At 45.1% G+C, this 14,832-nt stretch overlaps 1 protein-coding gene across 3 annotated transcripts in view; it reads right to left on the bottom strand.

The window, feature by feature from the left end:
- The window catches only part of COG7 (component of oligomeric golgi complex 7), a 100,687-nt gene that overhangs the window by 33,750 nt on the left and 52,105 nt on the right, over nucleotides 1–14,832 (bottom strand). For all 3 annotated transcript variants that reach the window (XM_088452058.1, XM_088452061.1, XM_088452060.1), the window contains exon 8: nucleotides 4,532–4,730. In XM_088452058.1, coding sequence (XP_088308184.1) covers nucleotides 4,532–4,730 — 199 coding nt within the window. The remainder of the gene's footprint in view (nucleotides 1–4,531; nucleotides 4,731–14,832) is intronic.

Here is a 14,832-nt window from a genome sequence, read left to right on the forward strand (position 1 = left end):
TAAGGAAAACTGGCCCAAGTCTTTATTATTAAACAATTCAGCTGCAGGACACACAAATAATTAGAGCTCATACAAGGGTATTGAGGTTCCTCTGCGATACTGAGGTTAATAATTCTACTCCCGGATATGTTAATACATACACATCAGTAATAAAAAGAACCAGCACAGAAGATACTTCTATGTATGTACAGTACAATCATATACATTAGAATACTTATAGGATTTTATTTTAAAAACTAAACAGAAAAGTAGCAAAACATGACATTTTTTTCTCAAATTTGAAGAGACAAAGACAATTATATCTTTACATTACAGTAAAGCCGATGGTAACCCCCCATTTTTATATTGGTTTTTTTATGCATTATGTCTGAATGTTGAATGGTTTGATTATGTCAATCCCCCCTCTTCTACTTTTATTCAAGGCTATATAATACTGTACCTATCTGATGTGCTTTTCTATTTATGCCTATACTGGTTACAGTTTTAGGTCGTCCCTAAAAACACTGTTATTATTATAGATAGTTTTTATTCTCAATGAACCTTTCATAATATGTCAAGCAATGATAATATTGTTTTTTGAGATATGTTTATATGTTTCATTTCCTTTCAGAAAAATATGAAAAAAAAAAAAAAGTTACAGTAAAGCTGGGTACACACTAGACGATTTTTGAACCATTTGTCGCTTTCAGACGGACCGGAACGACAAATCGTCCAGCGTGTACGCACTACGCGCGCTCCGGCGGGATAGTCCGTCACATCCTCAGATCTGCCGTACATGCTGCTCAATCTGCGGATCTGACTGACGACCCCAAGCATTTGGATGCGGTGGGGGAACGACATATCGTACGGTTGTTCACCAGATCGTGTGGTGTGTGCAGACCGCACAACATGTCGCTCGTCGCATCTTCCATCGGCCGGGTACACGGTATACGTTTATGATGCCGGCGGTCACAATGCCGACCGCCGGCATCTAGACTACAGAATCCCGGGCGAGGGTTAACTAACCCACGCCGGGAGACCGGCGCCCGGCATCCCAATCGAAGGGATGTCGGGCACCGAGCGCGGATAGCCGCAGGCGGGTAGGGGGGGGGGGTTAGTTTATGGTTCTTGGGGGGGACCCCCAGGAGGTTAGGTTTAGGCTAGGGAGAGGGAGGGTTAGGGTTAGGCACCCCCGGGGGAAGGTTAGGCACCCCCCCGGGGGACTTAGGTTTAGACGGCGGGGAAAGGGGGGGTTAGGTTTAGGCACTTAGAGGGGGGGTTAGGGTTAGGCACAGGGGGGGAGGTTAGGGTTAGGCACCCTAAAGGAGGGTTAGGGGGTAGAGTTAGGTTAGTAAGTACTTACCTTCTAGACGATCGGGAATTGCTTCCATGCGGCTGGCGGTGTATCATACCGAATCCGGGTACACACGTCGTCTACTGTGTACCGGGCTTAAATCTATATTTTTATCTGGGATCATGAAAATAGAAACATATTTGCGCAAATTCTAACGAATCAAGCAGAATAAGTGATACTGGGCCTAATTCAGACCCACTCGCAAGCGGGTCGATGTTGGCCAAGTGCCCATGCGCACGACGGAGGCGGCTCTGTCGTGCACATGCGCGAGACCCGAATAACGACGGCCAAGCCGTCGTTATGGGTCTTGCCCCAAAGGGGTGTGCTGTCGATGGTGAGTGACAGCACGCCCCATTTGGTGGGCGTGGCTGCCCAGAGGGAGGCGTCCCCATGGGAACGCCTACCGTCTGGGGCCGGCCCCACTGACATCACAATTGATGTCAGTGGGAGTGCTTTTGGCTCTGATAGAGCCAAAAGCACTCCAGGGCTTGCGGCAACGAGATCCCACCACAAGGGTCTCGTCGCAAGCCCGATGGTCACGATGGTCTTGTCCATCGAGACCATCATTTTGGCCGCTCGCTATGGCTGTGGGTGGCCACCCACAGCTATGCGAGCGGCCAGGAGGCCACTCTTAAATTCAGAGGGACGGCCCTGATTCAGAGCAAGCGCTCTGTCACAGCGTCCGGCTCTGAATCAGGGCCACTGTACGGCCGCAATGCAGGAATTATATTAGAATTTATAGTTTTGAGCCTACGATTTGTTTGATAAGTACACTTTATGAGATGGATAAGACAGACCATGAGTCTGAGAAAGGGCAGAGAGAGATAAAAAGTGTGAAACAATGTGCATTTCAAAGTCAGTCAGTCGTTGTATGTAACTAGACTTTTTGGTGCCCTGTTCATTGGCGCACCCCCCCCCCCCATTATTTTTAAAATAGGGACTTAAGGAACGCACCCAAAAACGGGCCATGGCCTCATGGGGAAGGGCCAGGGAAGAGACAGGGGAGGCCAGGAGATGCTGGGGATAAAATAAGAGGAAACTACAAGTGAGAGTGATAATAAACAGAAAAGTGACAGGCTCAAACAGCGCCCCCTGCCCTGCGGTGCCCTGTGCCATGGCACTGGTGACACCACCCTAGTTACTGCCCTGGTATGTAATGTTCCTTAAAGCTGTGAAATAATTTAGAATAGCCACTTATCCATGGTTTATTTGCTTATAGTGGACGGACACATGGTTAAAAATAAAACGGTTATGTATTGATACATGTGAAAGTAAGCTACACGTTATATATAGTAAAACATCAGTTCACAAATCTCGCCTTTGGGCCGACTGAAAGCTGCTACAATGATCTCACTGACTGGGTGTTACTGTGCTGCGGCAAACTACATTTTAGGCAATAAAAATACTTTGCTTTAACGGTTTCTTTTTCTTTTTTAATAGATGTGATATGCAAACAGATAAAGAAAAAGTCAGTGATGTGGAATGTGGGACAGAGTGTTACACAAATATGGCAGTATGAAGTGACTCACTTACGGACAGATCATACTCCGCTGTGAGGTGTCAAAAATATTCTTTAAGTTATGATAAATTTTAAGAAGGTGCTATCTCCACCAAAAAATTACTATTCAGCTCTAATGAGTTGCGTTCCATGTGAAGGCCGTCCAGGTGCGCTTTAAATAAGAAAATATTGGATCACTTTAAGATCCCAGGGCCTTTATGCTGCTGAAATGTGTAACAGGCCAAGAGCACCTTTCGTGCCATTAGTGTCTGCTTCTGCACAGAGCAGCAATGTACAGCACAGTAGCTGCGGAGTTAACTCCTGACACACCTGGGAGTGGAACACTGTAGAGTAATTACAGAGTGGCACCTTTCATGGTGGACTGCAGCCAGCTCTACAGAACCGTTTCCTATGCTAATGCCTGAAAGCCAAGAACAGGATTCATTAAGGAGAAACAGAACATTAAACCAACTGTACAAGACCCAATGGCACTGCTGCAATAAAGGAAATCTGCCTTCCATCTGACTGGGACCATGATAAAAGAAACTGCAAGGATTTTCCATTATGACCATATCAACTACTTGCCCCTAGCACTGTGTGGGGTTATTAAATGCGGTGTATGTTTTATGTGTATAATCTGAAGTATGTGACAGAGGGGCTTATTCATCATCACTTAATTTTTACAAAAGCAGGTGAAATTTACATTTTTACCTGTAATATTGAGTTATCGGACCATTCATCAAGAAGTTGTAGCAGGAATGGCCTGCTGTCCCCATACACTAGTATCACAGATATCTCCTACTTACCTTTCTTTGGTGGATTTGCCTCGCTGTCTCCAAACACTAGTATCACAGATATGTCCTGTTTACCTTCGTCTGGCGGAATGGCCCGCTGTTCCCATACACTAGTATCACAGTTATCTCCTGCTTACCTTCCGCTGGCGAAATAGCCTGCTGTCCCCATACACTAGTATCACATATATCTCCTACTTACCTTCCTCTGGCGGAATAGCCTGCTGTCCCCATACACTAGTATCACAGATATCTCCTACTTACCTTCCTCTGGCGGAATGGCCCGCTGTCCCCATACACTAGTATCACAGATATCTCCTACTTACCTTCCTCTGGCGGAATGGCCCGCTGTCCCCATACACTAGTATCACAGATATCTCCTACTTACCTTCCTCTGGCGGAATGGCCCGCTGTCCACATACACTAGTATCACAGATATCTCCTACTTACCTTCCTCTGGCGGAATGGCCCGCTGTCCCCATACACTAGTATCACAGATATCTCCTACTTACCTTCCTCTGGCGGAATGGCCTGCTGTCCCCATACACTAGTATCACAGATATCTCCTGCTTACCTTCCTCTGGCGGAATGGCCCACTGTCCCCATACACTAGTATCACAGATATCTCCTATTTACCTTCCTCCGGCGGAATGGCCCGCTGTCCCCATACACTAGTATGGGGCCAGAATTCATCAAGCTCCGAAAATACAATATTTTCGGAGCTTGAATGCGGAAGCATTCGCCATCTTCAGATAGCGAGTGCTCCCGCAATGCCTATGGTCTATGATATCATATGGTGAACTAGGATTTCACATGTGAGTGTAAGTAGTAAAATAAAATAAATGTAAAAATAAAAAACCACACAAAACTTACACAGAACATTTAAACAGTGAATGAGACCAGACTTACCAATATTGGGCATGATAGCAGCCTCCAGAGCCTTAGCAAAGTGACTGGTGGTCTGATAGAGCTCCAGCAATGTGCTGAGCTTGTGCTCGGGATTGGCTCGCTCCATGGCTGTGCTCAGACAAACCGGGATGGATGGGACCATGGCAGCCAGAGTTTGGATCAGCAGGACAGTAACCACCTCATGCGGCTTCTTAAATACCTGTAAAACCATTAAATGCATGTAATGTGTATATAATGTTTTAAAATGTATAAACACTTGTGATGCTGCCATGTAAGTGTTTACATGTAACAAATACAAAAAAATATACCCATCAATATCAGTGCTGCGATTATCCCCCAGCTGCACATAGTGGTGTTTTGGTTAATACAACAATGAATGGATGTGATCACACAGATCATTGATCCCTATGGCAAATGCAGTATTTGTACAGACCAGCCCTGACCATGAAGGTTCCTAGTTCTATATTTGCTGTGATCGGTATGTACCATAATTATCAGGTGTCCCTTGGACTGCATTAGTCAAAGCTGCATTCACTGAGCTCCCATGAGAAACACAATACAATCATCCAAATGTAAAATTGCATTAACCCTTGCAGTGGAAGCGACTTTGATGTAGCATTCATTAGGAATACTAGTGTACTATAAGGAAGATCACTTATATACAGTGTAAAAGCGCTAAGACCTAATACAAAAGAAGGTACATAATTTATCATGGGACACTTATGGATCTATAGAAGTGACTGCACTACCTGCCTGGCCACGTGTTACGCCCAGCACATTTTCTTCATTGTACGCTCCGTTGACCACTGTAGCTTCTATAGTTTCTGAATCTCAGGAATTGTGCCAAAATACAGCACGTTAACCCATTCCAAGGCCATAAGGCAAACAGTGCCATGTTTCACAGTGATGATGTGCAAAAGACTGTCAGGGGTATTCAATATGGGAGCGATAACATCGTTTTTGCGTTAATATCGGAGGTATGATGTCATTATCGCAGGTTTTACTTTTACACCGTATTCAATTTCAAAGACTTATTGCAGTTTTGATAAAAAATGGGGGATAACTTTTCACCATTGAATAGGTGTCGAAAAAAAGTGCAGAATTGGGGTTTAGGGGTGCAGGCTTAAAAAAAATAGCCTGCACCCCTGGGACTGACATTTAAAAAAGAACTGTGTCAAAAAAAAAAAAAAAAATAGGGACACCCCAAAAAATTAATTTAAAAATTGGGGAGAAAAAAAAAAAAATGGGAAAAAATTGTATAACAATAGGGAAATAGGTTCAGGGCTATTCTGCAAGTATGCGGCAGATGTTTTCTAGAATAGAATTATAGCGGCAGATGTTTTCTAGAATAGAATTATAGCGGCAGGTGCACAAATGCAGAATTTTTAAAAACTTACTTTAGGGACATAAAAATATGCTAGTACCCATTTTCATGTACCCCAAATTTGATGGGACCACTTAAAAAAAACGAAAAAAATAACCTAAGTGCTCTTCTGCATCACTTCTTCAATGTCAGAAAAAAAACACCTGCTGCGGCAATTTAAATCCCCGACTTTCAATTAAAGGCTAAAACGGGGGTACCCATAGTGATCCCCCATGTTTTTACTACTTTAGGGGGGTCTTACAAATTTTTTTTTTAAATTGAGTAAATTTTTATTGGTTTATAGAAATACATTAACAAATAACCAAACAAAATAAATAATAAAAAATATATAATAAAAAAAATTAAAAAATAAAAATAAAATAACAACATATATATATATATATATATATATATATATAAATATATATAACAAACCAAAGATCCGGCCCTCAAAACTGTATACTTGCCGGGTGCCTTCCTCAGTCTTGCCTCATATGAATGAGGGAAGCTGTGTATATCGTTCCAATGGCGGCACTCCGTGAAAAAAGCACACAAGTCAGTGCATTGATATCAATGCACTGACTTGTGTGCACGGAGTGCCGCCATTGGAACGATATATATATATATATACACACACACACACACACACACACACATACATACACACATAAATACATAATCAAATAACAGTATCTGGAATATAAAACCTAGATCTACAAACTGCATCCCAGATCCATTGCTTATAAAAAATATAATATTAATGTGTATACCAAAACAATAAACATAGAGAATATATATATACACATAAAACAAAAAAAAAAAAATACAAAAAAAATACCACACTATACAAATATTGGAATATTGTCAAAAATAACACCTGAAAAATTGGCAAAATCAACTAGATCACAATAAATTCTCAACTTATCACACAGCACATTACCTCCAACAAAGTAATAATCTACCTCATTATCCTAACAATAATATACCGGTCAATCATTAGGCAGTGCACGGGCATAACAGGATTTAAGCCAACTGCTCCAGATACGTTCATACTTCTTCTCAGCTTTGTGACAAATAAACACATGTTTTTCATGTTCAAAACACATGTTTTTCATGTTCAACAGTGGTACGGACCAAGGACAGCCAAGCATTATAATCTGGTCCTGTAGGAGCCGTCCACGACCGAGCCACACATACCTTAGCTAGTGTACACATATTGACAATGTATTGTTTAAGATATCTGTCCACTACCTCATCGTCCATAGAGCCTAAACAGCACGTCAATGGCGTAGCTAAAGTGGGAGCAATACCTGTATTGGACAAAACTCTCAGAACCTTATTCCAAAAAGTGGTAACCACCGGACAATCCCATAGAAGGTGCCAGAAAGTACCGCTACTAATTTTACACTTAGGGCATATGTCAGATGCTCTCCCCCCAAATTTTAGCAAACGAACAGGAGTTAAATAGGTACGGTGTAGAATAAACAGTTGAATCTGTTGAAATCTTATAGAAGTCGTGGAAATACGAGGAGCTTCTAGAGCATTATCCCATTCCGTATCACTTATAAGGCCAATATCTCTCTCCCACTTTGATCTAAGATGTGGTAAACTATCCTTATGATAAGAAGACAATATATAGGAGTATAAGTAAGAAAGCGTCTTCCGGGGACCTAAAGATAAAAGGAATGACTTCAATGGGGATATTTGAATTAGAGGAGGGCCATCTGAAAATTGAGCCGAGAGAGCATGCCGTAATTGTAAATATCTATAGAAATATGATGGAGGGAGATGATGAACTTCTTGGAGTTGTGCAAAAGATTTAAGAATTGAAGTGTCATATAAATGACCCAATGTAGTTACACCGTTAGAACCCCATGTCACCTCAAGCTGTAAAGAGGCCAGTTCAGGTAATATACGATAACTACATAGAGAAGTGTCTGGATCTAATCCCGTAAACTGTAGAATACTAGATACCAATTTCCATATCTTAATAGCTTGCATCAACAGGGGAGGGCCTTTCTGTATAATTCTACCCGCAAGCAAGGCCTGCAATGGTGTAAAGTTAGGGAAAATCTGAGAAACCAACAAAACGTGCAGGGCATTAGGGGAGTCATCTTGAAGCCATAACCGTATATGTGCCATCTGCGCCGCATAATAATAAAATTTGAAATTTGGAAGAGCCAAACCTCCCCCAGACCTAGATCGGGTCAGAGCTGCCAATTGAATACGTGGTCGACGATTCACCCAGACCAATGAAGAAAGAAGACTATTCAAACGCCTAAACAATGTATCTGTAATAAAAACAGGAGAATGCTGCAAAACGTACACAAATTTTGTCTGCACCACCATCTTTATTAAGTTAATTCTACCAGCAACGGTAAGAGAGAGCCGGCGCCAGGACTGAAGTTTGCCCTTTAAGTAGACAAACAGGGGCTCAACATTGAATACTATATAGTCCTTTGGGGAATTAGTTATCCAGATACCTAAATATTTAAATTTATTTACCCAACAGAGAGGGAGAGTGACAATGGGAACAGTCGGATACAACCCCCTAAGAGGAAGGATAGATGATTTGTCCCAGTTTATCTTAAGACCAGAAAAAATTCCAAATTGTTCTATGACTTGAAGAACCACAGGCATAGCTGTTACATAGTCAGACAAAAAAAGTAATAAATCATCTGCATATAAGGAAACTTTGGGGGTCATTCAGACCCACTCGCGAGCGGCAGTACGCTCGCAAGTGGGTCGATGTTCCCCACTGCGCATGCGCACGACGGAGGGAGCTCCGTCGTGCGCATGCGCGAGACCCGGGGAGCGACGGGCTTTCCATCGCTCCGGGTCTCGCACCAAAGGGGGCGTGCTGTCGATGTTGATTGACAGCAAGCCCCCTTTGGTGGGCGTGCCAGGGGCGTGGTGGCCAGACGGAGGCGTGTTCCCATGGGAACGCCTACCGTCTGAAGCTGGCTCCACTGACATCACTAGTGATGTCAGTGGGAGTGATTTTGGCTCTGATAGAGCCAAAATCACTCCAGGGCTTGTGGCAGGGAGACCCTACCGCAGGGTCTCCGTCGCAAGTCCGATGGTCGCGATGGTCAAGACCATCGCGACCATCTTTTTGGCCGCTCGCATATGCTGTGGGTGGTCACCCACAGCTATACAAGCGGCCAGGAGGCCGCTCCATTTTCATGGAGGAGGGCCCTGATTCAGAGCGAACGCTCTGGTCAGAGCGTTCGGCTCTGAATCAGGCCCTTTGTCCATTCTATTACCCAATTGTAGACCTATAATATCAGGGTGAGAACGTATAATACAGGCTAACGGCTCAATAGCCAATGCAAACAGGGTTGGGGACAAGGGGCAACCCTGTCTTGTGCCCCGAGACAGGGGGAAGGATGGGGAGATAAACCCATTCACTGACACCCTGGCAGTAGGGTTCGCATACATAAGCTTTACCCATTTCAAGAACACCAGCCCAAACCCTAAACATAACATGACCTCCCACAGAAAGGGGAACTCCACAGAGTCAAATGCTTTTGCAGCATCTAATGACACAATAACAGAGGACGATTCCTCGCCATGGGAGGCCTGTAAGTGAGTGTGCAGCCTTCTAATGTTCTCCGACGTCGACTTGCCTGGCATAAATCCTGATTGGTCTGGGTGAACAATCGAAGTAATAACAGTGTTTAGCCGAATAGAAAGGATCTTAGCCAAAATTTTGGCATCTGTGGGAATTAGAGAAATTGGCCTATAGGAATCAGGGTATCTAGGGTCCTTCCCGGGTTTAGGGAGCACAACAATTATGGCTTCAGACATAGATGGAGAGAACAAATTCTCTTCATAGAGCCCATTAAACAGATCTAAAAGTCTTGGAACAAAGATACGAGCATGTTTTTTATATATCTCTATGGGAATCCCATCAGATCCGGGTGCCTTGTTACCGGGAAAGGAACTAATCGCAGCATCTACCTCCTCCAGGGTCAACGGGGCATCTAAATACGTCCGACCTCGGATGACAATTTTGGAAGCCTAGCAGAAGCAACATATAATGACAATGCATTCACGTCCTCAGTCAACTGTGTTTGATATAAGTTTTTATAAAATAAACTAAAAACCTCTGCAATATCTTGTGTAGATGTGACCATAGAACCCTCAGGCCCAATTAGTTCCGAGACAACAGCAGAAGGACGATCAGCTTGAACCAAGTGTGCCAAAAAACTACCAGTTCTGTCAGCCTGCATATAATATAAATGAGAACGGAATAACAGTCTACGGTTCATTCTATCTGTCAAATGATCAGTCCACTCTGTCTGTGCAGTCAACCATTTTAAACGTGAAGATTCCAACCTGTCCCCCAAGTAATCCCTTACAATTTTTTTAAGGAAAAATTTGTAACTTTACGCAAATCCAACTTCGGAGTTTCCCGTTTTCGTTAATTTTATATTGAATACGGGTATAAGCGGGAGCGCGCCCGATACTTTAACGCAGGTAAAAACTCCGATATCAAACGTTAACTTTGACAGTGAAGTTAACGTTTCATATTGAATACCCCTCTGTGTGTGATTACTCCTTGTCATTATTATAAAGCATTTAGAGCCACACGATTATACACAATAGTCAACAGGTGTGTGTTTTTTTTTGTTTTTTTTAGGGGAATGGAGGGTGGGAGGTAACAGATATAGATATTTAGGGATACTAAACACATTAACCCTGGCTAAATTAAGGAGCTGATTTGAGCATACAGCGCATCCGGAAAGTATTTACAACGCTTCACTTTTTCCATATTTTGTTATGTTACAGCCGTATTCCAGAATGGAATAAATTAATTTTTGTCCTCAAAATTCTACACACAATACCCCATAATGACAACGGGTAAAAAGTTTTTCTTGAGATGTTTGCAAATTTAATAAAAAAAAAAAAAATAAGAAATCACTTGTACATAAGTATTCACAACCTTTGCTCAATACTCTGTTGATGCACCTTTGGCAGCAATTACAGCCTGAAGTCTTTTTGAATATGATGCCACAAGCTTGGCAGATGTATCTTTGGGCAGTTTTGCCCATTGCTCTTTGCAGCATCTCTCAAGCTCCATCAGGTTGGATGAGAAGCGTTGGTGCACAGCCATTTTCAGATCTCTCCAGAGATGTTCAATCGGATTCAAGTCTGGGCTCTGGCTGGGCCACTCAAGGACATTCACAGAGTTATCCTGAAGTCACTCCTTTAATATCTTGGCTGTGTGCTTAGGGTCGTTGTCCTGCTGAAAGATGAACAGTCGCCCCAGACTGAGTTTAAGAGCGCTCTTGGGCAGGTTTTCATCCAGAATGTCTCTGTACATTGCTATAAGTACATTGCTATATTCACCTTTCCCTCTATCCTGACTAGTCTCCCAGTTTCTGCTTCTGAAAATCATCCCCACAGCATGATACTGCCACCACCATGCTTCACCGTAGGGATGGTATTGGCCTGGTGAGGAGTGGTGCTTGGTTTCCTCCAAACATAACGCCTGGCATTGACTCCAAAGAGTTCAATCTTTGTCTCTCATGGTCTGAGAATCCTTCAGGTGCATTTTGGCAAACTCCAGGCGGGCTGCCATGTGCTTTTTACTAAGGAGTGGCTTCCGTCTGGCCACCCTACCATACAGGCCTGATTGGTGGATTGCTGCAGAGATGGTTGTCCTTCTGGGAGGTTCTCCTCTCTCCACAGAGGAATGCTGTAGCTCTGACCGAGTGACCATCGGGTTCTTGGTCACCTCCCGGACTAAGGCCCTTCGCCCCCTATTGCTCAAGATTAGACAGCTGGCCAACTCTAGGAAGAGCCCTGGTGGTTCCGAACTTCTTCCATTACCGGATGATGGAGGCGACTGTGCTCATTGGGACCTTTAAAGCAGCAGATATTTTTCTGTACCCTTCCCCAGATTTGTGCCTCGAGATAATCCTGTCTCGGAGGTCTACAGACTATTCCTTGGACTTCATGCTTGGTTTGTGCTCTGACATGCACTGTCAAGTGTGGGACCTTATATAGACAGATGTATGCCTTTGAAAATCATGTCCAAACAACTGAATTTACCACAGGTGGACTCCAATAGAGCTGTAGGAACATCTCAAGGATGATCAGTGGAAACAGGATGCACCTGAGCTCAATTTTGAGCTTCATGGAAAAGGCCGTGAATACTTATGTACATGTGATTTCTCAAGTGTTTTGTTTTGTTTTTTTAATTAAATTTGCAAAAATCTCAAACAAACTTTTTACAAGTTGTCATTATGGGATATTGTGTGTAGAATTTTGAGGACAAAAATGAATTTATTCCACTTTGGAATAAGGCTGTAACATAACAAAATGTGGAAAAGTGAAGCGTTGTGAATACTTTCTGGATGCACTGTATGCCTGTTTGTGTAGAGTATCCTACAGTGTAAAATGCAATTTGGATGCATCTATCAATAGAACTGAAGAGACATGGTTGGGCAGCACAGACGGTGTAATGGTTAGCATTACTGCCTCACAGTACTGAGGTCGTGGGTTCAATTCCCACTACACCCTAAATGTGTGGAGTTTGTATGCTTTCCCTGTACTTGCGAGGGGCTTCAGTTTCCTCCAACATTCCAAAAAACAAGAGATATGGTAAGAACTTACCTTTGTTATCTCTGTTTCTACGAAGTCCATAGGGTCCACAGGGTTGACCTTGGGGTATAGCTGGATCTGGATCCACGGGCACCACGCAGTTAAAGCTTTGCTGCTCCCAGGATGCACTTGGGTCCGTCCTCCTCTATACCCCGCCCCGGCCACAGGCACCTCAGTTGGTAAGCAGCTAAGGCCGGAGGAGGAGACTAAACAGAGAGAAGGAAGACTGGAACACACAAGAAACCATACTCACAGAAATGGGAGACGGAAAACCGGTGACCAGCCACACAGCCCATTTGAAGCCAGGTGCGTCAGGGCGGGCGCCCTGTGGACCCTATGGACTTCGTAGAAACAGAGATAACAAAGGTAAGTTCTTACCATATCTCTTGTTTTCTACTTCAGGGTCCATAGGGGGTCCACAGGGTTGACCTTGGGGATGTCCCAAAGCAGTTCAACTAAGGGCGGGGACGCTCCTGTGCTGAAAGGAGTACCCGGCGCCCAAAGGATGCATCCTGAGAGGCGAAGGTGTCAAACGCATAAAACCTCAAAAACGTCTGAATTGAAGACCAAGTAGCCGCCTTACACAGCTGAACAGCGGAGGCGCCACGTCTAGCAGCCCAAGAGGGACCCACAGAACGAGTGGAATGAGCCTTAACAGAGGCTGGCACAGGTAAACCCTCCTGCGCATAAGCCTCACAAATAACTGAACGAAGCCAACGGGCTATCGTTTGCTTGTTGGCAGGCCAACCCCTCTTGTGAAAACCAAAGAGGACAAACAAAGAATCCGACTTCCTAACCGAAGCAGTCCGGTCCACATAGATTCTAAGTGCCCGGACCACATCCAAAGAAGCCTCACCAGCCGAAAGATCAGGTGACTGAAAAGCTGGCACAACAAGTTCCTGATTAATGTGGAACTTTGAAACCACTTTGGGCAAAAACTCAGGACGCGTGCGGAGCACTGCCCTGTCCTGGTGAAAAATCAGAAAAGGAGGGCGACAGGAAAGCGCCCCCAATTCTGAAACCCTCCTGGCCGAAGCAATTGCCAGGAGAAAAATGGTCTTAAACGTCAGCCACTTGAGCTCCACCGACTCAAGCGGCTCAAAAGGAGGACCCTGCAAGACCCTCAGTACCACCGTCAAGTCCCACGGAGCCACCGGAGGCACGAAGGGAGGCTGGATCCTGAGAACACCTTGGAAAAAGGTGTAAACATCTGGCAGTGTAGCAATCCGTCGCTGAAACCACACGGACAAAGCAGACACATGAACCTTCAGAGAGGCCAGGCGTAAGCAGAGGTCCAAACCCGATTGAAGAAATTCCAAGATTCTGGAAACCCGGAACACCTGCGGATCATAGTTTCTGGATTCACACCACTGAAAATAAGTGCGCCACACCCTGTGGTAAATCCGCGCGGAGGCAGGCTTGCGTGCCCTAAGCATGGTACCAATCACTGAACTGGAGAAACCCCTAGACCTCAAGACGGCTGTCTCAAGAGCCACGCCGTCAAAGACAGCCGACCCAGATCCGGGTAAAGGCAGGGCCCCTGAGACAACAGGTCCCGACGCTGAGGAAGAAGGTACGGAGCGTCGATGGAGAGGCACCTCAGATCGGAGTACCAAGGACGTCTGGGCCACGCCGGAGCCACCAGCACGAGCGTGCCGCCGTCCTGCTTGAATTTCCGCAGAACCCGAGGAAGTAAGGATATCGGAGGAAACAGATACGCCAGGTGAAACGTCCATTTCACCGACAGAGCGTCTACCAGACAGGCGCCTGCGTCTCTTGTCCTTGACCCGTAAACGGGCAACTTGTGATTGTGACGGGAGGCCATCAAGTCCAGCTCCGGCAGCCCCCACCTGTCCACGAGTAGCTGAAACACCTCTGGGTGAAGCGACCATTCCCCGGGATGCACATCGTGACGGCTGAGGAAGTCCGCCTCCCAATTGAGGACTCCGGGAATGAAGACTGCCGAGATCGCTGGAACGTGACACTCCGCCCAAGCAAGAATGCGAGACACCTCCGACATTGCTGCCCGACTGCGAGTTCCCCCTTGGTGGTTGATGTACGCCACCGTGGTGGCGTTGTCGGACTGCACCTGAACCGCCCTTCCGTGAAGAGCGGGGCCGGACGACTGCAGGGCCCTGTACACAGCCCGCAGTTCCAGGATGTTGATGGGGAGAAGTGCTTCTTCCGCGGACCAACGACCCTGAAGCGATAATGAGCCGGTCACTGCCCCCCAACCCCGAAGACTGGCATCCGTCGTGAGCAGGACCCAGTCCGGGATCCAAAAGGGGCGCCCCTCGACCAGATGCACCGTCTGAAGCCACCAAGC

This window comes from Taudactylus pleione, unplaced genomic scaffold (assembly GCF_031769625.1).
Source record: "Taudactylus pleione unplaced genomic scaffold, aTauple2 ptg000032l, whole genome shotgun sequence".
Classification (NCBI taxonomy): Eukaryota; Metazoa; Chordata; class Amphibia; order Anura; family Myobatrachidae; genus Taudactylus; species Taudactylus pleione.